Source organism: Salvelinus alpinus, chromosome 10 (assembly GCF_045679555.1).
Source record: "Salvelinus alpinus chromosome 10, SLU_Salpinus.1, whole genome shotgun sequence".
NCBI lineage: Eukaryota > Metazoa > Chordata > Actinopteri > Salmoniformes > Salmonidae > Salvelinus > Salvelinus alpinus.
In genome coordinates this window covers 49,760,246-49,781,444 of record NC_092095.1, presented here as the reverse complement: position 1 = coordinate 49,781,444, position 21,199 = coordinate 49,760,246, and the positions used below count along the sequence as shown (strand labels likewise).

The window sequence follows — 21,199 nt, the reverse complement described above, 5'->3', positions numbered from 1 at the left end:
GGAAGTGGGATTTTTTTTATGTGGGTATTTTCAATTGAATGCCTATAGACTATCTAATGGGTTAGGTCCCAGATTGCAGTTCCTATGGCTTCCACTAGATGTCAACAGTCTTTAGACATTGTTTCAGGCTTGTTTTCCTGAAAAATGAAGAAGAATGAGACCTTTTTGTCAGTGGACTGAGGAAGAATGCAGAGCTGGTTTGCGCGCGTGACCGAGTGCGCGCCCTTCGTTGTTTTTCCTTTCTATTGAATACGCTATTGTCCGGTTGAAATATTATCGATTATTTAGACAATTGACAACCTGATGATTAATTATAAACATTGTTTGACATGTTTCGACAAACTTTACCAGTACTATTAGGATGTATTCGTCTGCATGTTTTGACCGCCTTGGAGCCAGTGGATTACTGAACAAAACGCGCCAACAAAACTGAGTTTTTGGGATATAAAGAGGGACTTTATCGAACAAAACAAACATTTATTGTGTAGCTGGGACTCTTGTGACTGCAACCATATGAAGATCTTCATAGGTGAGTGATTCATTTTATTGCTATTTCTGACTTTTGTCATTCATTTACTTGGTTGTAAAATGTTTGTATGCTTTTGTAAGTGGGGCGCTGTCCTCAGATAATCGCATGGTATGCTTTCGCCGTAAAGCCTTTTTAAAATCTGACAAAGCGGCTGGATTAACAAGAAGTTCATCTTTAAGCCGATGTATAACACTTGTATTTTTTATGAATGTTTATTATGACTATTTCTGTATTTTGAATTTGGCGCTCTGCAATTTCACCGGCCAAAACCGGATGATGCTGGGTCAATTGTGCACCGCCCTATGGGACTCCCAATCACGGCTGGTTGTGATACAGCCTGGATGTCTGGATGTGATACAGCCATTGTCAGGAAACATATTTTCCTCCCAGAAACACTAGATCATCGCTGCTCTTATGAATCATCATTGCAGGTATGTATCCTGATGCACATTCTTATTCAACAGTCTTCTGCATAGAAACACACTCAGCTGTTTGTACAAACTCAGGGAAGTGGACTGTTGGAAATGGATATTCCCTTCCTGAGGCATGTCATCACCTGAGGGATACAATTAGAACTGCCGCTAACCGAACAATAATGTCACAGTCCAGTCCTATCCAGGCTTGTCCAGTCCAGCTGGATGACCATCCAACATCCTGCATCTAATCCCCGTCTCTCGCCAGCAGCCAGAAGAGGAGGGAGAGAGCCAGCGCTAGATCAGAGGTGAAGGGTTGGAGCGGAGGTTAGCAGACACCTTGCTGCTCTGAGACACCAGGCATCAGGCCACAGTGAGGCATTCCTATTCAGCCTGACTTATGTTGATCCACTCAGTCTGAACAAAGAGAGCTTCCTGTATACATAAAGGAGATTACTCAACAGGTTTCCCCTGATAACTGACTGAGGAGCACACACACTTTAAAAAATGTATTTAACTAGGCAAGCCAGCTTAGAACAAATTCATATTTACAATGACAGCCTACCCCAGCCAAACCCAGGCCAATTGTGCACCACCCTATGGGACTCCCAATCACAGCCAGATGTGTTTCAGCCTGGATTCGAACCAAGGACTGTACTGACGCCTCTTGCAATGAGATGCAGTGCCTTAAACCCCTGTGCCACTCGGAAGCCCACATATGCACGAATGAACAAACACATACTAGCACAGACGCTTGCGCAAACGCTCGCACACACACACACACACACACACATTTTACTATCCTTGTGGGATACCTAAAATGTATTTCCATTCAAAACCCTAAATCTAATCCTTACACTAATTATAAAAAATATAAACAATTCTCCCCAATTGGTAGTTATGGTCTTGTCCCATCGCTGCAACTTCCCTACGGACTCGGGAGAGGCGAAGGTCGAGAGCCATGCGTCCTCCAAAACACGAACCTGAAAAGCCGCAATGCTTGCTTAACCAGGAAGCCAGCCGCACCAATGTGTCGGAGGAAACACCATCCAACTGGTGACCGTGTCAGCTTGAAGGCACCCGGCCCGCCACAAGGAGTCGCTAGAGCACGATGGGACAAGGAAATCCAGGCTGGCCAAATCATCCCCTGTGACACAGCCTGGGATCAAACCAAGGGTTGTAGTGACGCCTCAAGCACTGCGATGCAGCATCTTAGACCGCCGCGCCACTCGGGAGGGCCCCTTACACTAATTCTAACCCTAAACCTAACCCCTGAGCTTAAAATAGCCTCTGTCCTCATGTGGATGTGGGAAATGTCCCTACGAGGGAGCATTATCTTTGTTTTACTATTCTTGTGGGGACTTTTGATTTCCTGTACCCACGAGGGTAGTAATACAAGCCCACACACACACACACCACTCTGTTCAGTGCCTTCATCGAGACCAAGTGCAGCACATTAAAGTTTGCACTGCGAGAAATGTAAATATTATAACAAATTCCTTTAACACCAGACAAGCCAAGTGAGTCATTTTGACTTAATATGAATTTAAAATTGAAATATCTCTGCCATTTCTTAAAGTCATGACCCACTTCCATCCTTAACTTTTCCAAAATAAGTATATTTAAGACACATATGTTGTTAGCATTTCGATATCACAAACAGAATTTGTGTTCTAACCAGTTGAAGAGGACTTTTTCAAATCCTCCTACAGAGTCGCATGCTGATAAGACATTTTGATTTCTATATAGTATCAGAAAGAGCAGATTCTGAAGTTTCCAAAACACTTAACATTGCCAAATAACTCTTACAAAATGTAAGAGATGAGCTTTATTTCACAATACACCTTTTCCAAGAATAACCACTGTTTCATGAGCTCCACACTTGAGCATGCGGCAACAGATAGCCTACAGTAACATAAACAAATGAAAATTATATAGTGTTCTTTGAAATAATTACTTTTTTCATATTCTAATGTTACCCAAGACCTTCATAAACACAACCAAAGGAGTATTTTTCCGATAGCATATATGAAATGTATTTATTAGACTAGTTTTGACTTGAAGGGGGGGTTCCCTCGTGGTCTTTCTTTTGTTAACTTGCACCGTTCTCATGACACATTGTAAAAGGAGAACTCTATTATACATCCTCTGTGTATTCAATGAAAATATAGGAATCGTTTTTTTCCCCCTCCTAGACTATCTCTTCTGTGGTGGGGTTGTTAGTTTCAGAGTGTGTGACTCAGTGACAGCTGAATAACACTGGAGGTTTATAAAAAAAAGGGCGAAATCATAACAGCTGTCCTTCAGAGAGATGAAGTTTCTCTCCGTTTCCTCTCGCCTCGCCAAAAGTTGAACTCATGCATCAGAAACGAGAAGTGATGATTCACCAAACCCCTCTCCCCCCCTTATAAAACCCAACAACCCCTAATTCCCTCTGTTCCCACCAATCTCAATCTGATCTCTCAATAATAAGAAAAAGCACCAAAACAACTCAACTGGACGTAATGGACCAGCCGATACCGTTCAGGATGGTGTAGGTCTGCTAAAGAGAACAAAGTAATAGGAGGCTACAGTGCCCTATTGCCTGCTGCTCTTTTCTTGTTCTTATCATGCAGCTGCTTCTGTTGTTATTCAGGGAAAAACAGGAGTAGGGCCTACAGAAAGAAACAGGAGTAGGGCCTACAGAAAGAAACAGGAGTAGGGCCTACAGAAAGAAACAGGAGTAGGGCCGACAGAAAGAAACAGGAGTAGGGCCGACAGAAAGAAACAGGAGTAGGGCCGACAGAAAGAAACAGGAGTAGGGCCGACAGAAAAAAAAAGGAGTAGGGCCTACAGAAAGAAACAGGAGTAGGGCCTACAGAAAGAAACAGGAGTAGGGCCGACAGAAAGAAACAGGAGTAGGCCTACAGAAAGAAACAGAAGTAGGTCTACAGAAAGAAACAGGAGTAGTCCTACAGAAAGAAACAGAATTAGGTCTACAGAAAGAAATAGAATTAGGTCTACAGAAAGAAACAGGAGTAGTCCTACAGAAAGAAACAGGAGTAGTCCTACAGAAAGAAACAGGAGTAGGTCTACAGAAAGAAACAGGAGTAGGTCTACAGAAAGAAACAGGAGTAGGGCCTAACAGAAAGAAACAGGAGTAGGGCCTAACAGAAAGAAACAGGAGTAGGTCTACAGAAAGAAACAGGAGTAGGCCTACAGAAAGAAACAGGAGTAGGGCCTACAGAAAGAAACAGGAGTAGACCCACAAGTCCCTTGCTCCACGAGAACCCCTTTTGACTTTCACTCTCAACTGACGACTCCTTTTCAACTAGTGTGGGGAGCTATTACGAAAACCCCTTTTTCTTTTACTTACTTTTCAAATTACAATCGCAACTTTTGACATTGTCTTCCCCAAGCATTGATTTTCCTGGTACTATTTGTTTTCCAACCATTGTATTCTTCCACAGAGAGAAAGTTCGACGGCTTCTCCATTGTTGGTAGGAAAAAAGAGGCAGTTTGTTTCAGAGGGAGACAGAACATCAATATTTGTTTTGGCTGGAGTCATTCATTCTAACGTAATGGGTGGTGTCCCAAAATAGAACCTTATTCCCTACATAGTGCACTACTTTTGATCAAGGCTGGTGGGGAATAGGGTGTTATTTTGGGACGTGGATATGGTCTTTGTAAAGTTCTTACAGTAATTTCTTATGTGGGAAAAAAAAGGAAATTCCACTCTCTCACACACAAACACACACACACACACACACACACACACACACACACACACACACACACACACACACACACACACACACACACACACACACACACACACACACACACACACACACACACACACAAAAGTGCTTGAGCTCTACGAGGAACATTGATTGAAAGAGATTGAAAGCTGTAGGTCATTAGGGCCAGTCTCAACCTGTCCTGCATGGTGACCTTTAACCTGGCCTGATTGAGACAGCTTTACTCGACTGCTGCTGACCTCTGTCTGACATTATGACCCCTGTGGATAATCCTGTGATTGGTTCTACAAACCTCTCAACCACTGTGATTGGTTCAATGCACACCTTAACTTCTTATGAGCAGGTAGCGTCCCACCTGGCCAACATCCGGTGAAATTGCAGAGCACAAAATTCAAACTACAGAATTATAAATATTTAACTTTCATAAAATCACAAGTGTAATACACCAAAATAACTTCTTAACTTCTTGTTAATCCAGCCGCGGTGTTAGATTTCAAAAAGGCTTTACGGCGAAAGCACACCATGTGATTATCTGAGGACAGCGCCCCGCATACAAAGCATGAAAAACATATTTCCACCAGGCAGGTGCGCCATGAAAGTCAGAAATAGCGATATAATAAATGCCTTACCTTTGATGATCTTCTTGTGTTGGCACTCCAAAAGGTCCAAGTTACATCACAAATGGTCCTTTTGTTCGATAATGTCCTTCTTTATATCCATAAAAACTCAGTTTAGCTGGCTTCAGTCAATAATCCAGCCAGTTTCCCTCCATCAAAATGCATACAAAATGAATCCCAAACGTTACTAATAAACTTTTCCAAACAAACCAAACAACGTTTATAATAAAACCTTAGGTACCCTAATACGTAAATAAATGATCAAATTTAAGACAGAGAATCGTTATTGTCTTTACCGGAGAAAAATACCAAAGAATGCCCTCTCTTCCACGCGCTTGGAAACACTACAGCCAAAATGGGAGCCACCTAGAAAAACTACAATTTCTGGCTCATTTTTCCAAAAACCAGCATGAAACTCTTTCTAAAGACTGTTGACATCTAGTGGAAGCCCTAGGAACTGCAATCGGGGAGGATTTTGCCTTATAATAAAAGTGACAGCCATTGAAAACATTTTTTTGGGGGGATGGTTTGTCCTCGGAGTTCCGCCTGCCATATCAGTTCTGTTATACTCACAGACATAATTTTAACAGCTGTAGAAACTCTAGAGTGTTTTCTATCCATATCTACCAATTATATGCATATCCTAGCTTCTGAGCCTGAGTAACAGGCAGTTTACTTTGGGCACGCTTTTCATCCGGACGTGAAAATACTGCCCCCTACCCAAGAGAGGTTAAAACCTTTTGTCAATAGGGGGAGCAGTTAGCATTTATTTTTTCTGGGTGTCGCCAAATTAAACTGCCTCGTGCTCAATTCTTGCTCGTACAATATGCATATTATAAATTCTATTGGATAGAAAACACTCTCTAGTTTCATAAACCGTTGGAATTATGTCTGTGGGTGACCCAGAACTCTTTCTACAGCGAAATCCATGACAGATAGTGCGAAGGTCTGAGAGCGAAGCTCTGGTTTCAGATCAGTTTTTAAGGTCTGTGTGTATCCTATGGAACGACATGAACTGCACCCGCCTTCCCCTGGATGTCAGTAACCAATGAGAAGTGGAATGGGCTTTTTGCGTAGCTCTCAGAGGTTATAAAAGGCCAAGGAGTGAGGGTAGCCCCCCTTTCGACTCTGACCATTACGCAGAAGAGGACCTCGGGATGCCATTTTCAAAGGCTCGGTTATCAACGTGAAATGTATCCGTCTGTAATTTAATTCGATATAGGAGTTAGAAACATCATAACGTAGTTAATTTAAACCGTTTTATAGCAATTTATATCCGTTTAGTGCGATTTTGAGGAATTTCTATGTGATGCTCTTTGAAGCTTTGGGCACGTTTCGGGGTCCCGGTCGAACGTTAGTGGGCATTTCGACGGACAGAGGACATCTTTCGACCAAAAGAAGATTAGACCCAAGAAAGGATACATTGCCCAAGAATCTGATGGAAAATCACCTCATAGTAAGAAATATTTAATATGATAAATCGTTGTTCTGTCGAAATATTTTAAACGCATATTCCGCCATTTTGTTTGCTATAGCTTCGCTTGGCGAACCCTGTATTGCACAGTAAGGATAATTTTAGAATTGTAAATCAGCGATTGCATTAAGAACTAATTTGTCTTTCGATTCCTGTCAACCCTGTATTTTTTAGTCAAGTATATGATTAGCTTTCGATTAAACTAGATCACTATGAAAGATGGCGTCCGACATGTTGAGGCTTGATTTGCTACTATTTTCATTGTATAACCACGTTTTTTTATGGCTAAATATGCACATTTTCGAACAAACAATATATGTATGTTGTAATATGATGTTCCAGGATTGTCATCGGAAGAATTCTGAAAAGGTTAGTGAAAAAATTTATATCTTTTGGCGATGATAACGATATCGCTCCCTTTGGCTTGAATTCATGCTGGGGTGACGTTTGCACATGTGGTATGCTAACTTATCGATTTATTGTGTTTTCGCTGTAAAACGCTTAGAAAATCTGAAATATTGTCTGAAATCACAAGATCTGTGTCTTTCCATTGCTATGCTTTGTCTATTTTTATGAAATGTTTTATGATGAGTAAATTGGTCATACACGTTGCTCTCTGTAGTAATTCTAGTCGAGTTGTGATGGTGGGTGCAATTGTAAACTGTGATTTCTACCTGAAATATGCACATTTTTCTAACAAAACCTATCCTATACCATAAATATGTTATCAGACTGTCATCTGATGAGGTTTTTTCTTGGTTAGTGGCTATCAATATCTTTATTTGGCCGAATTGGTGATAGCTAGTGGTGTTGAGAAAAAATGGTGGACAAAGAAAAATGGTGTATTTTGCTAACGTGGTTAGCTAATAGATTTACATATTGTGTCTTCCCTGTAAAACATTTTAAAAAACAGAAATGATGGGTTTATTCACAACATCTGTATCTTTCATCTGGTGTCTTGGACTTGTGATTTAATGATATTTAGATGCTACTATTTACTTGTGAAGCTATGCTAGCTATGCTAATCAGTGTGGGGGGGGTGGGGGGTGCTCCCGGATCCGGGTTTCTGAGGCAGTAAAAGTTAACCCTAACAGTAACCCTTCCCTTACTCATCTCTGACCACCGTTTACTCAAAAATGTAATATGTAGGCGTTGTAGCAATCAATGCCTTACAATGCATAACTCTTTATTTGGAGAATTTTAAGATAGAAATCTCTTGTCAAACTCAATCCCAACTACGGGTAGAGACCCCAGTGACATTTTAGTTCAAATACAGCACATGGCTAAGCGGTCGGTATACCTGGAGGAATCCGCTGGGTTTGTGATATGGCTTAGTAGGCATGTGGCAGATTCCTCAGTCTTGGCACTTCGCCTGCAATGGAACTTGATCATAACTCAAACACAGGACCTTGACACCATCTGGAAAGTAGAGGAGCTCACGCTAACCAGACACAGATATTGTACATGTACCAACTGTTTGGCATTGTGTTTGATAGCCATTACAGAGAGGGTGCTGCTCAATAAGTTGGAACTTGTGTGTGTGTGTGTGTGTGTGTGTGTGTGTGTGTGTGTGTGTGTGTGTGTGTGTGTGTGTGTGTGTGTGTGTGTGTGTGCGTGCGTGCGCGTAGCCCTCAATGTGTCTACAATGTCAAACACTACCCAGCTGAACATGTCCAGACACCATCCCATTCACTAACACCGCTTACTCACTGCAGTTACAATGGCGTCACATAGACCGACAAGCAGAATGCCAATAACAATGCAAATTGATCTGGTGTGTGATCATGCACTTTACAAATTGCATCCATCCTTCAGGCAGCTATTTATGACTGGATGACTTCAAAATCAACAAAGGGATACAAGGTCAATGTTGAGATGACATGCATAACAGTCATTTGAGTGTATGAACATGTAAACACATACTTCTCTAACCCGGGCCTGTGACATCACAACTGTGTAAATACTGAATCTGTGCCATGATTTCTCTCTGCACTGATTAGGAAAAGCTGCATTATCCCAACATTGGTCAATATTGTTCTGTTTGGTTTTAGGATTTAGCGTTTAGGGTGTGTTTAGTCTCAGCGGGAGCATTTGTTTCTCAGCAAAATGGCAGCCCTGTCCCTCTACTTTTTGTTTGACCTACACATGCACTAATGTTGAGTCCAACCCTGTGTTGTATCTATCGCACCAACAGTAACACCCACAACACTCAACACCATCCCTGAGTGCCAAGCTGCTCCATGTCACTCTGTCAGCACTTCGTAACAAACAACAGTAACTGAAAGAGATCCATTCAAAGAAGGTTTCAGTTCAGAATAATAACAAATACGATCAAATGTATGTCACACGGGAAGTGAAATGAATCATAGTTGCCATAGTCCAACCTCATTTCAACCTCAGGACAACCTCAGTACAACCTCAGTACAACCTCAGTACAACCTTACCATGACCCCAGGAGAATGTGAGATTGGTTTGCATGGAGGGGTCAAAGGTGACTCTCAGTAGCTTGTTTAGCCTGTTTTACAGCCTCTCTCTGTTGGGGCAGACCTCCCTATTCCCCAAAGCAAAATCCCAACGCTGGAAAAACATCTGGGAAAGCCATGGACGGTGGTGGGGGAAGGTGTGTGAAATCACCACAGAGGCCCGAGACAGGATTCAGCGAAGGGGGGGGGGGGGGGGGGGTAATGGCATCACTAACGGAGATAAATTTGGGAGGCATGGCCCCAGCTTTATTTCATAGGACTTCACATAATGGAGGAGTGCTCTTCAAGCCTGTTTCCTAGGAACCCACAAGGTGTGCAGGCTTTTGTTCTAGCCCAGCACCAACACAAATTCAACTAAAATACAACTTATAATGAAGAGTTGAATCTGACATGTTAGTAGTACTATGCTAGGACTACAGAAACCTGCACACCTTGCAGGTCCACAGGAACATGAAGGACACGACAGGTATATTTCTGTTATAATGGGACACGGCCTATTCATCGTTTTTTGATTTAAACACTGCTCTAATAAGTAGAGCTGGAATGTGACAGCGGTTAGGCCTACCAATAATATATATATGTCAGATCTATCACTAGGCAAACACAGCTGACTCCGACAGCAGTCCCTCGTGTTGTGGTTGTGCAGCCAGCGCCAGCAATGCTCCAGAGCTTCCCTCCCCAAACGTGCCCCTCCACCCTTCCACGCCCAGCAGGCAGGCAGCCTCAGATCCCAGAGATGATAAACAGGCTTCACAGAGACAAAGGCCAGAGCTAGGCAGGGAGACAATGCACAGGGAGGAGGTGGAAAGATGGACGTGTGTGTTGTGTGTGACGGATGAAGGTGAAGCGGTGCTTCAGTGTGTCTTTTGGGTCGACAATCATGACCGTGTCTCTGAGTTATTGTCTGGATGAAGTGCTGTTCGTCATCGACACACACCACTGTCAGGAACCATAGATCCAGTGATCCAACATGATCAGCATTACTGGCCCACTAGATCCCAGTATGCCTTCTCCCTGTCTGCTGACAGTACACACACGGACACACACACACACACACACAGACACAGACAGACACACACACACGCGCGCACACACACACACACACACACACACACACACACACACACACACACACACACACACACACACACACACACACACACACACACACAAGCAGTATTTATCTCCCCCGGGTTTCTGCACTCTGCATGGGCCCCACTGCTACACAGTCTGTCTCTTGTCTCACCATGGAGTCACATGGATTCACGGTGGTGATCTTTCGACTTTACTGACCCCAGTTCAGAGTCGTACAGTGTCAAACCTCCATTCCCACACTATCACTGACACTCCCTTACGTTCCAGGGTCAGCCGAGTCAAACACAGAGATAGGAACCACATGGTACGAAGAAGTGTTCATATTGCAGCAGGGAACGCATGGTGAGCTCAGCCACACACATCTATTAACATTCACTGTTCGTCCCCATGCGTGGATATTGTTGATATGGGAATAATGTTGCAACTACAAGCTGTTTTGTGAGGTCATGCATATTCTGATTCATTCTCAATCAGAAGATATCTGAGCGATATCACGTGTGACACTTTTACTCTGAACTGGGGTCCCACACTAAAGATAACCACCATGGGGAGACCAAATCAAATCAAATCGAATTGTATTGGTCACATACACATGTTTAGCAGATGTTAATGCGAGTGTAGCGAAATGCTTGTGCTTCTAGTTCCGACCGTGCAGTAATAGCTAACAAGTAATCGAACAATTTCACAATAACTACCTTAAAAAACTGTAAAGCGACTTCAATTAAAGTGCCTGAGCATTTCAAACTGTCAAGATTAACAAAAGTCTATAAAACAATCAAAATATGCTTTCACAAGCAGCGAGCTTAAAAAGTATGACATTGCACACAAGTGTAAAGGAATGATTAAGAATATGTACATATAAATATATAGATGAGCGATGGCCGAACGGCATAGGCAAGATGCAGTAGATGGTATAGAGTACAGTATATACATATGAGATGAGTAATGTAGGGTATGTAAACATTATATAAAGTGGCATTGTTTAAGTGACTAGTGATACATTTATTACATCCAATTATTAATTATTAAAGTGGCTAGAGATTGAGTTTGTATGTTGGCAGCAGCCACTCAACGTTAGTGATGGTTGTTTAACAGTCTGATGGCCTTGAGATAGAAGCTGTTTTTCAGTCTCTCAGTCCCAGCTTTGATGCACCTGTACTGACCTCGCCTTCTATATGATAGCAGGGTGAACAGGCAGTGGCTCCGGTGGTAGTTGTCCTTGAGGATCTTTTTGGCCTTCCTGTGACATCGGGTGGTGTAGGTGTCCTGGAGGGAAGGTAGTTTGCCACCGGTGATGCGTTGTGCAGACCTCACTACCCTCTGGAGAGCCCTACGGTTGTGGGCGGAGCATTTGCCGTACCAGGCGGTGATACAGCCCGATAGGATGCTCTCGATTGTGGATCTGTAAACGTTTGTGAGTGTTTTTGGTGACAAGCCAAATTTCTTCAGCCTCCTGAGGTTGAAGAGGCGCTGTTGCGCCTTCTTCACCACGCTGTCTGTGTGGGTGAACCATTTCAGTTTGTCTGTGATGTGTACGCCGAGGAACTTAAAACTTTACACCTTCTCCACTACTGTCCCGTCGATGTGGATAGGGGGTTGCTCCCTCTGCTGTTTCCTGAAGTCCACGATCATCTCCTTTGTTTTGTTGATGTTGAGTGTGAGGTTATTTTCCTGACACCACACTCCGAGGGCCCTCACCTCCTCCCTGTAGGCCGTCTCGTCGTTGTTGGTAATCAAGCCTACCACTGTAGTGTCGTCTGCAAACTTGATGATTGAGTTGGAGGCATGCATGGCCACGCAGTCATGGGTGAACAGGGAGTACAGGAGAGGGCTGAGAACGTACCCTTGTGGGGCCCCAGGGGTGGGTCGTCATTGTAAATAAGAATTTGTTCTTAACTGACTTGCCAAGTTAAATAAAGGTTAAATAAAAAATAAAAGAGCAGGTCCAGCTTGGACCTCAGAGTACAGAGGTCTCTTTCTCCTGAGCCAAACATCCAGCCACTTCAACCTACTCTGAGCTCTCCATACATCTACATAGCTCAGGCATGACCAAAGCGTTTTGTGGTCATGAAATTAAAAGCGGACAAGGGGAGTTGACCACCACAGCATGTTTGAGGTTGACCAAAATTGCATCACTGAGAAAATGTGTGCATAAAATATACAAAGGCCACTTTAAATAGAGTTGAACTAAAGTTCTAGTTTCTTTAATAGCAACTAATAATGTAAAAATGCTAATATATAATGTATAAGACAATTCATTTTCGGACCATGCCGTGCAAGCACAGTACACCACTCTACTAGGATCCTGTTGCGTTTGTTTGAGGGGAGGGGGAGTTTGTGAACTTGAACTTCACACAGGCCGATGAGGAAGGAGGAAGGGAGGGAACAAAAGAAGGAAAGGAGGGTAAGGGGTTGCAAAGGAAGTAGAGTGTGGGTGGAGTCAGAGTTCAACGCCTGATTTCCAACTCCCTCCACACACCCTCTCTGTCCTTCTGACCCTCTCTGTCCTTCTGACCCTCTCTGTTGCTCCATAAGAGAAAGAGAGAGGGGGGATAGAGAGTGAGGGGGAGAAAGAGAGAGAGGGTGAGGGAGAGAGGCTCTGCTGCTGCTGCTACTGTGTGTGTTGTGGTGTAAAAGAGGATGGAAACAAAACGGGATCTCCTAACCGCTTTGGGGCTTGCAGCTCATGACTACTCGCACTGTGTATGGCCATCGCCCTGGCAACGTTTACTTAGTAACGCAATAAATGCATGTCTCCATTCGTTACAATTAACATCTTTGGTTGCCAAGGAAGTTAGGTCCAAAACATACAATATGCAAAGGGCCTTGTCTGATTTGCCTTTGTTGTTGATGCAGAGTGTGTATAGCTAACTGCTATGTCGGTGGATGCCCAGACCAACAAAAAAAAAAATGTCGGAGTGTCTGTTAGCTCTCGTCATGGCCTGGCTTGCAACGAGGCTGCAGTCTTCTTCTAATTGATGCTATTTTGGACAGGGCATGAACTATTTGAGGAAAAGTTATGTGTGGCAGAAACTAGCAAGGACAGTCAATCCTTCTGGTGTGTATGTGCATGCGTACATGTGCAGTGCTAGCTAACATCTCCGACCACAAGAACATCCTCTGCTGTTTTGGGAGTTAAGAGGGGCCGGGCGGTGGGGGGACGGGGGTGTGTGTGTGATGATATTTAGAACATGTGTTGCTGCTCGACAGGAAAAGGAAGCTTGCGTCTGGCCATGTGACACTCTGAGGTACCATATTTCTGTCTGCCCTCTACTCAACAATCGGCCTCAGAGACTCAAAGTGCAATTAACACGGCAACACAGATATAAACCGTTTCCTGAGAGAAATAGAGAGAGAGAGAGAGAGAGCGAGAGAGAGAGAGAGAGAGAGAGAGAGAGAGAAATAGAGAGAGAGAGAGAGAGAGAGAGAGAGAGAGAGAGAGAGAGAGAGAGAGAGAGAGAGAGAGAGAGAGAGAGAGAGAGACTAGCAGTCAGAGTTGAGAAGCGAGGCGAAACGAAGGGAGAAAAAGAAGCCTCTACAGATCTCAATCCAACAGTCTTCACCTCTGTCGTAAGAGTTAGCTACAATGTGGCCTACGAGGCAGCTAAAGTGTTGGTTTATCTATGAGTCAGAGTATGTGCCACCCACCACTGAAGAAGCTCTTGACCTTGAGGTATCCCACACTGAGCCGAAGCACAGACAGCTTATCCAGCCTCGCACGTACATCCTCTGAGAACGGCAACAGCCCGGTCAACTTGTCCAGCTCTCCGTTCAGCCGATCCCTGTGGCGCTTTGACGGGTTCGACTTGATGCCATCTGTAGGAGGGGGTTTAGGACTGAAAAAGAGAGAAAAATAAGTTACGGTTCAATGATGGGGGTTTGAAATTGATGCAGGTTTTTTTTATGGTCCCCGTTTCAACCCAAGAACTTGGTCTTTCTATTATTGTTGAAAAGAGTCTTCTAAGATATACTGGTGCTGAGAATTACACACAAGAATAGAAAGTGTGACAAGCAGCCCCGGTCTCTGCTAAACAGCCTGGTTTCTCTGGTGATGATGAAACCACCTTGTAAGACATATTTTGGTAAAGAAGAGAATGGAATAGTAGTGCATATCTTTCATGGAATCTGATTTCCTTTTATTGTAATGTGAAAATGCCTGATCAATTTAGTCCTTAATGAAGTTGGATCTACTCTATGATTTTAGCCGTGTGCTATTCATGTTAGGGTATTCCCCTGTCCACTGTTGGGTTTCTGTTGAAGTGAATTCTGGCACTAAAGAAGACTCTAAGGCTGTTGAAAAACATACCTAGGGCCACTTCAGGAAATGTGATCCAGACCCAAAAACCTCCCAGAACAATTGTCTTTTACAGAGATGTCTCAAGTTCACAAATGTACAAAATTGCCCCCTATTCCTTATAGCACCTGTCAAACTCAAGGCCAGCGGGCGGTTTGAGTAAATAAATATATTTACTGAACAAGTTTCAGTTCATATAAGGAAATCAGTCAATTTAAATAAATGAATTAGGCCCTAAACTGTGGATTTCACATGACTGGGCAGGAGCGCAGCCAATCAGAATTCGTTTTTTTCTCCCACAAAAGGGCTTTATTACAGACAGAAATACTCCTCAGTTTTATCAGCTGTCCGGGTGGCTGGTCTCGGACGATAACGCAGGTGAAGAAGCCGGATGTGGAGGTCCAGGGTTGGCATTGTTATACGTGGTCTGCGGTTGTAAGGCCGGTTGGACATACTGCCCCCCCCAAAAAAAAATTACGTTGGAGGCGATTTATGGTAGGGAAATTAACATTAAATTCTCTGTTAACAGCTCAGGTGGACATTCCTGCAGTCAGCATGCCAATTGCACGTCCCCTCAAAACTTGAGACATCTGTGGCATTGTGTTGTGCGCCAAAATTGCACATTTAAGTGTCCTTTTATTGTCCCCCAGTACAAGGTGCACCTGTGTAATGATCATGCTGTTTAATCAGCTTCTTGATATGCCACACTTGTCAGGTGAATGGATTATTTTGGCAAAGGAGAAATCCTCACCAACAGGGATACAAACAAATTTGTGCACAGAACTTGAGAGAAAAAAACATTTTGTGCATATGGACAATTTCTGGGATCTTTTATTACAGCTCATGAAACATGGGACCAACACTTTATATTAAATTTTGAGTTAAATTTTTGCTCAGTACACACAGAATAGTCTCTTCACTGTCCAGCTAGCTAACAGTCATTGAAACGAAAGCTTGACAGTCAATAAGCATCGAACATTCCGAAAGCGATAGGTAGAGGACAAGTTTTTTGCAAATTTTGACGGCAAGCCTAATTTTAACTGCGGCCCTCCGGACCTCGGTGAAGATCGAATGCAGCCTGCGTGGAACATTTGTATGACATCCCCCCGGGCCTATAGCATCAAAAGTAGTGAACTATAGGGAATACGCTGTCATTTCAGATACAAACAGAGACTCGATCCCCTTTGATAGTTGAAGAGTAGCTGAAGCAGATGTGATTCTCAACCTCAAGTAAAGAACCAGGTCATCCTGATTCCTCACAAATACAGGCCTCTGTGTACCAGGTATTTTGTCTTAGAGTAAGTCTCACCAAGCACCTTTGGTCACAGCTACTGCACTCTCTCTGGCATATTCCTAGAAATGTACTTAACTCTCTTTGTAAACTGTCAAATAGCATAATTAATCCATTATAATGTTCAACTAACTACAAAAGGCCTTAAGTCCAAGAGCTTATATTAGGCTGGTCAGAGTTGTTTTAGGCATTTGATAAGCAAGGCAATATTAGCTTTGTGTGTCAAATATACTGTACATCACAATCATCTATTCCCCCCCAAAAAACGATGTGAAAAATGTTATTGGAAATGAACTTTCAGACATAGAAGAAAAACTGAAAAATGTATTACAAATGAATTGTCATAGACATAGATGACATGTCAAACCCTAAACCTTATAATGTTGTTAACATAGTGTGTCATTGTCTACTCTTACCAATCATTAAAACCAACAAGTTCTCCCACTTCTGAATTTCCTGGTTCAATGTTTGGGAGAACCTTGTCTTGAGAAACCAAGCCATTGTTGTCAAATGGAGGTCTGTTGTAACCCAACACTGTATTTTCACCAGCAAGGGCTTACCCGAAGGGACTTCAACAGTAACTCAAGCCAGAGGTTTGGAACCAAATTATACATTCCCAGAAAACAAGGGAAAGTGATGACACCAGAGACTGGCCTTGGGGACAATAGGCCCTTCATTCAGAAACCATCTCTGTCCGTCCACCATCTTGGATTCCATCTTGGATACCTCACACAGACGGAGGCACCTTCATTGTTGTGGCACAGGTGATATCACAAGTTAATGACAAATTCCAAGTGACATTAGCATGTTTTGATACGGGTGCACGTAGTTCAATGTTACAGTAGTGTATTCTTAACCACTGCAAGGGCCACACAGTGATGTTTACATACTTATGTATTTATAATAAGATAGGTGCTAGCTTCTTGGAGCATTTTGGCGTACATCATTAAAATGGCCAACCTTTCCATAAACAGTTCAAACCAGTCGGCCTAGATCTGAACCAAAATAGATAACAGGCCAGTCTTCCAAAGGTCAACCTGATGGCTGAACAGAGGAGGAGTGATAGAGGAACCAGCTCTAGGTAATCTGATTTTGAGTGTTGTAACCGACACATGACACGAGAGGCCTGTGCACGTTTGGAAATAGCGGGGCCCAGGCCTGGATTCAAATAGTATTTGTTTTCCAGCAAATACTTTCAACATTTGACATAGCCATCACGGAGTGCCAGATGGGCAGCTTTTTGCCTTTTGGGCCTATTCTATTGGTTATTTTGCGCCAGGCAAGCTCAACCAAGGGCAGCTAAAGTATTTGAAAGTGCACAAATACTATTTGAGCCCGGCTCTGGTAAGGTCATTCCCACCCTGATAACCTCCAGTAGAACTCTATCTGTCTCTGGTCCACCACAACAAAACAAGACTGGAATTAAACTCAGATGGCTCAACCTGCAGCGTTCGTCTTGCCCACCTCGCTGGCTCTCTCACCATGACTCATACTGTAGGTCCAATTCTTAAAACAATGGATGTGTAGTGTTATCTATCTTGGCAGAGTTTTACCATCTTATTGCAAGACTGCTTTCCCAGACTCCCAAACAAAGGTACTTTGTCTGAGTCAGTGTAGCAACAACCCCCGAATAAGATTAGGTTATATGTCTAAAATAACAAGTACATCAAAACTGTCTAGCATTCTTTCCAAACTCTTTGGTAAAGAAGAAAAAAAGACAAGGTAAATACTGTCTAACATTCTTTCCAAACAGTCAGGACACTGTCTGTGAAGTAATGGGGAAGGTAGTAGCCACACCTGTGGATGGGGAATAGGGGTCCCTTAAAGTAAAGCTTTAAAAGGGGAGAATGTGAATGCATGGTCATCACCATCAAAGTCATATTAATCCATTGACATATTTGCTGCCGAAAATAGCCGAGTCACTTCTGGCTCAAGTGTTACCGTAATGAGCTTCTGGTGAGGTCCGTTACAGTTAACGTAGCCATGTGACATCACTGACATCACAAGTGGCAGGCCAGGGGTGGAGGGGTGGCCGAGGGTCTGGTGTGGACTGGAGAGCCAGGGTCTAGCCTGTCTGTCTGTGTGTGTCTGTCTGCCTGTCGGGTTCCATGTCTGTCTGTCTGTCTGTCTGTCTGTCTGTCTGTCTGTCTGTCTGTCTGTCTGTCTGTCTGTCTGTCTGTCTGTCTGTCTGTATGTCTGTCTGTCTGTCTGTCTGTCTGTCTGTGAGTCTCTTAGATAAAAAGTTAAATGTTTGTTGAATTTTTGGATCACTCTCATTTGATTCACAGAGAAATCACAAAGAGTCATGCATTTTCTGTTCTGAAAGGGATTTTTCCCAGCGGGAAAATCACCAACTAAAAGTCAGTGACCTAGTGATAGTGGCTGACTGAGTATCATACTCAGAGGAATGTCTACTAAAACACTAGTGATGCATCCCAAATGGCATCCTATTCCATATATAGTGCACTACATTTTACCAGGGAGCCCTATGATCCCTGGTCAAAAGTAGTGCACTATACTGTATACGGAATCGAGTGCCATTTGAGAGGCAGACTAAGCCTGGTCTGCACACAGCAGCCACACAATGATATCATTGTGGAGGTAGAAAAAGCTCACTCTATTGGACACTAGAACTGTAGACACTGTCTCCTGCTGTAGGTAATGTAATATCATCAATCTTCTCTTTTTAAAAGGCCAACAGGTTACCCTGTGCCATTGTTCCAACCTTCTGGAAATCTGATAGAGGGAGAGAGCAATGAAAAGATCATGTTTACATATAGGGCTGGTAGAAAGTGTGGAGATTGGAGAAAGAAAATACCTTTTCAAAATTGAGTAAAATACTTGCTGAATAGGGCCATAAGGTTATAACTAGGTAATAATAAAGTAATTATTCATACGTATTAACTCAATGAGTCCCACCATATCGCTGGTGCGTTTCGGACTTCTGACTCCTTCAGAACATTGTGCGTCTGAGGTACAGTCTTCTTGTACCATTGGAATCGTCTATTTCTTCTGCATCCGTAAATACCAACCATTAGTCTGTTTGATTACCGGTGGCTGAGCTAGGGCAGTATTTGTGAGACAAGGGCGGAACCCAAAGGCAGGTTTTTTTTATACAAAAATGTCTGTAGAGTCCGAATGGTTTGAGCTACAAACTATTAAATGCTTTCTATGAAACGCCAAGACTCTCACGAACACGCACATGTTTTTTTTTTATCTATGTTGCTCACAAGCTAAGTAAGAGTCATTAGAAGGTAAGGGGTTCTTCAATATAGAAGATCGTTGGAAATCCCAGGACGTGTGTCAATAACACAGTAATATGGTCAATGAATTGCTGACACAAACTCCAAACTCAACACAGTTGCCACTGACAAGTTGGATATTCATTTCCCAGTGAGCAAACAATTGATGTACTTACAGCTTTCATATAAATTCATTTTTTTATCAAGTTTACGCTTAGACGTCAATAAAAAAAATAAGGTCCGTCTCATGAACGCAACTCTTTATGTAAATATAAGGGCCGGACATACAGATTAATGAAAGTCAGATAAACGACAATAAGATTTTTGCTGGAATCTTGGGACCAAAATGTTCTGAATAGTGCAATATATTGAAACATTTTTAAAAAACGATTTGTTCAAGTATTTTTTTTTTGCCAGAGAATACAACTGTATAACTTTGTGTGACTTCGAAATATGGTAATTTGCAGAGGAAAAAGTTTTGGAATGCAAAAAAGTTTGTTCCTCATGATTGGAAAAAAAACGCAGGTCTATTAAATTACAAAATTTCGACCCAGTTTTCCCTGCTCTCCCTCCCCCATGTAAGCATTGCGTGAGAGCGCAGCCAATTTTCAACTTGATTATGACTAATGCAATACTACCATTTCCATGCCAGACCATAACTACACACCAAAACTCAATCTTAAGGTAACCCTAAAGACTTGAGGAAGAATTTATAGCAGGCTACTGTGGAAAATACTGAGAACTTAAATAGAGATTGTATAGATAGCAAATCGAATGAAAATGGTTTGGAACGAGACTGTAGGCTAAATCAGCTGGGCATCGTTGTATCTGCAGAATCACTGCAGATATCCTGAGCTATACCAACTTAAACACAACTTAAACACAAAACCAGTATCATAATATGCATATTATTCAGAGAATATGATAAATTATAGATTGATACATAACACGTCAATCAATGTGTGTATCGTAAAAATGCAGTCATGCATTCACCCATAAAATTATGACAAAAGGTCTTATTTGCGTAACTTGATTTAGTGAAGCTCAGAACCCATAGCCTATAGTGAAAATAAGTGCCTTACGATAGGCTACACAAAGTCTACTATACACATAGTAGAATAACCTTGAAATTAAACATTTGGTTTATTGTTTTGTGTCGTTATAACCTGTATTAGTAGCATTGGTTGACCTGTAAGACAATGTAACCATTCCTTTTACACAAAGTAGCCGTATCTTTTAACTTGAAAATTATATTCAGAGTTGCTTACATTTTCTGAACAGGCTTCTTCCGTTTCTTAGCGGCGTACTGCGCCGTACTCCCCAACATGATGTATATCTATCTCACTAAGAAAGTCTATAGAATAAGACTATCCAATACGTTTCCCTCTTATTCTTGCAGATAGTTTTCGAAGACACACGACTAGATAAAGCTCTGTATCATGTAAATATCCACAAGGAGTCCGCCAATGTACAGAACGTCTCATACGTCGAAGCTCCAAATATGCGCAGAAACTATTCCTCTTCGTAGACCAGACCGATAAATCCAAAATAGCTTTTTGATTGTAAAAGTTTAAACAAACTTTTCAAACTGCACAGCAGCTAGAAATGTCGTGCGTGAACCGAACACATTTGACTCCTTCCTTTTTTTCCTTTTTTTTTAAAGCTGTCATTCCTAATACATTAACATACTGTACACTCCTCCAGTTGGGCGAACGTAAAGGCTGCGTTTTCTGCTACTCGAACCAATCCAGAGCGCTGGTTCACTGTAGCTCGCGCACCAGGTACAGTGGGGCTGCTCGCTATTGGTGCAAAGAGCTTTCAGGAAATATAACACACAGATAGAGAGAGAGAGAGAGAGAAAGAGAGAGAGAGACTTTGGTGAGTGTAATGTCTACTGTTCATTTATATTGTTTATTTCTCTTTTATTTATTATCTACTTCACTTGATTTGGCAGTGTTAACATATGTTGCCCATGCCAATAAAGCCCCTTGAATTGAATTGAGAGATATACCTTTAAAGGG

General features: G+C 42.5%; 1 protein-coding gene across 1 annotated transcript in view; it reads right to left on the bottom strand.

Moving 5' to 3' along the window:
• LOC139532193 (aryl hydrocarbon receptor-like) overlaps positions 1–20,879 on the bottom strand; it is an 83,630-nt gene extending 62,751 nt beyond the window's left edge. The window contains exons 1-2 of the mRNA XM_071329497.1: positions 20,447–20,879; positions 14,000–14,187 (exon numbers count right to left, since the gene is read on the bottom strand). Of these exons, the coding sequence (XP_071185598.1) occupies positions 14,000–14,187; positions 20,447–20,505 (247 nt within the window). The 5' untranslated portion in view covers positions 20,506–20,879. The remainder of the gene's footprint in view (positions 1–13,999; positions 14,188–20,446) is intronic.
• Between the last annotated feature and the right edge of the window lie 320 nt (positions 20,880–21,199).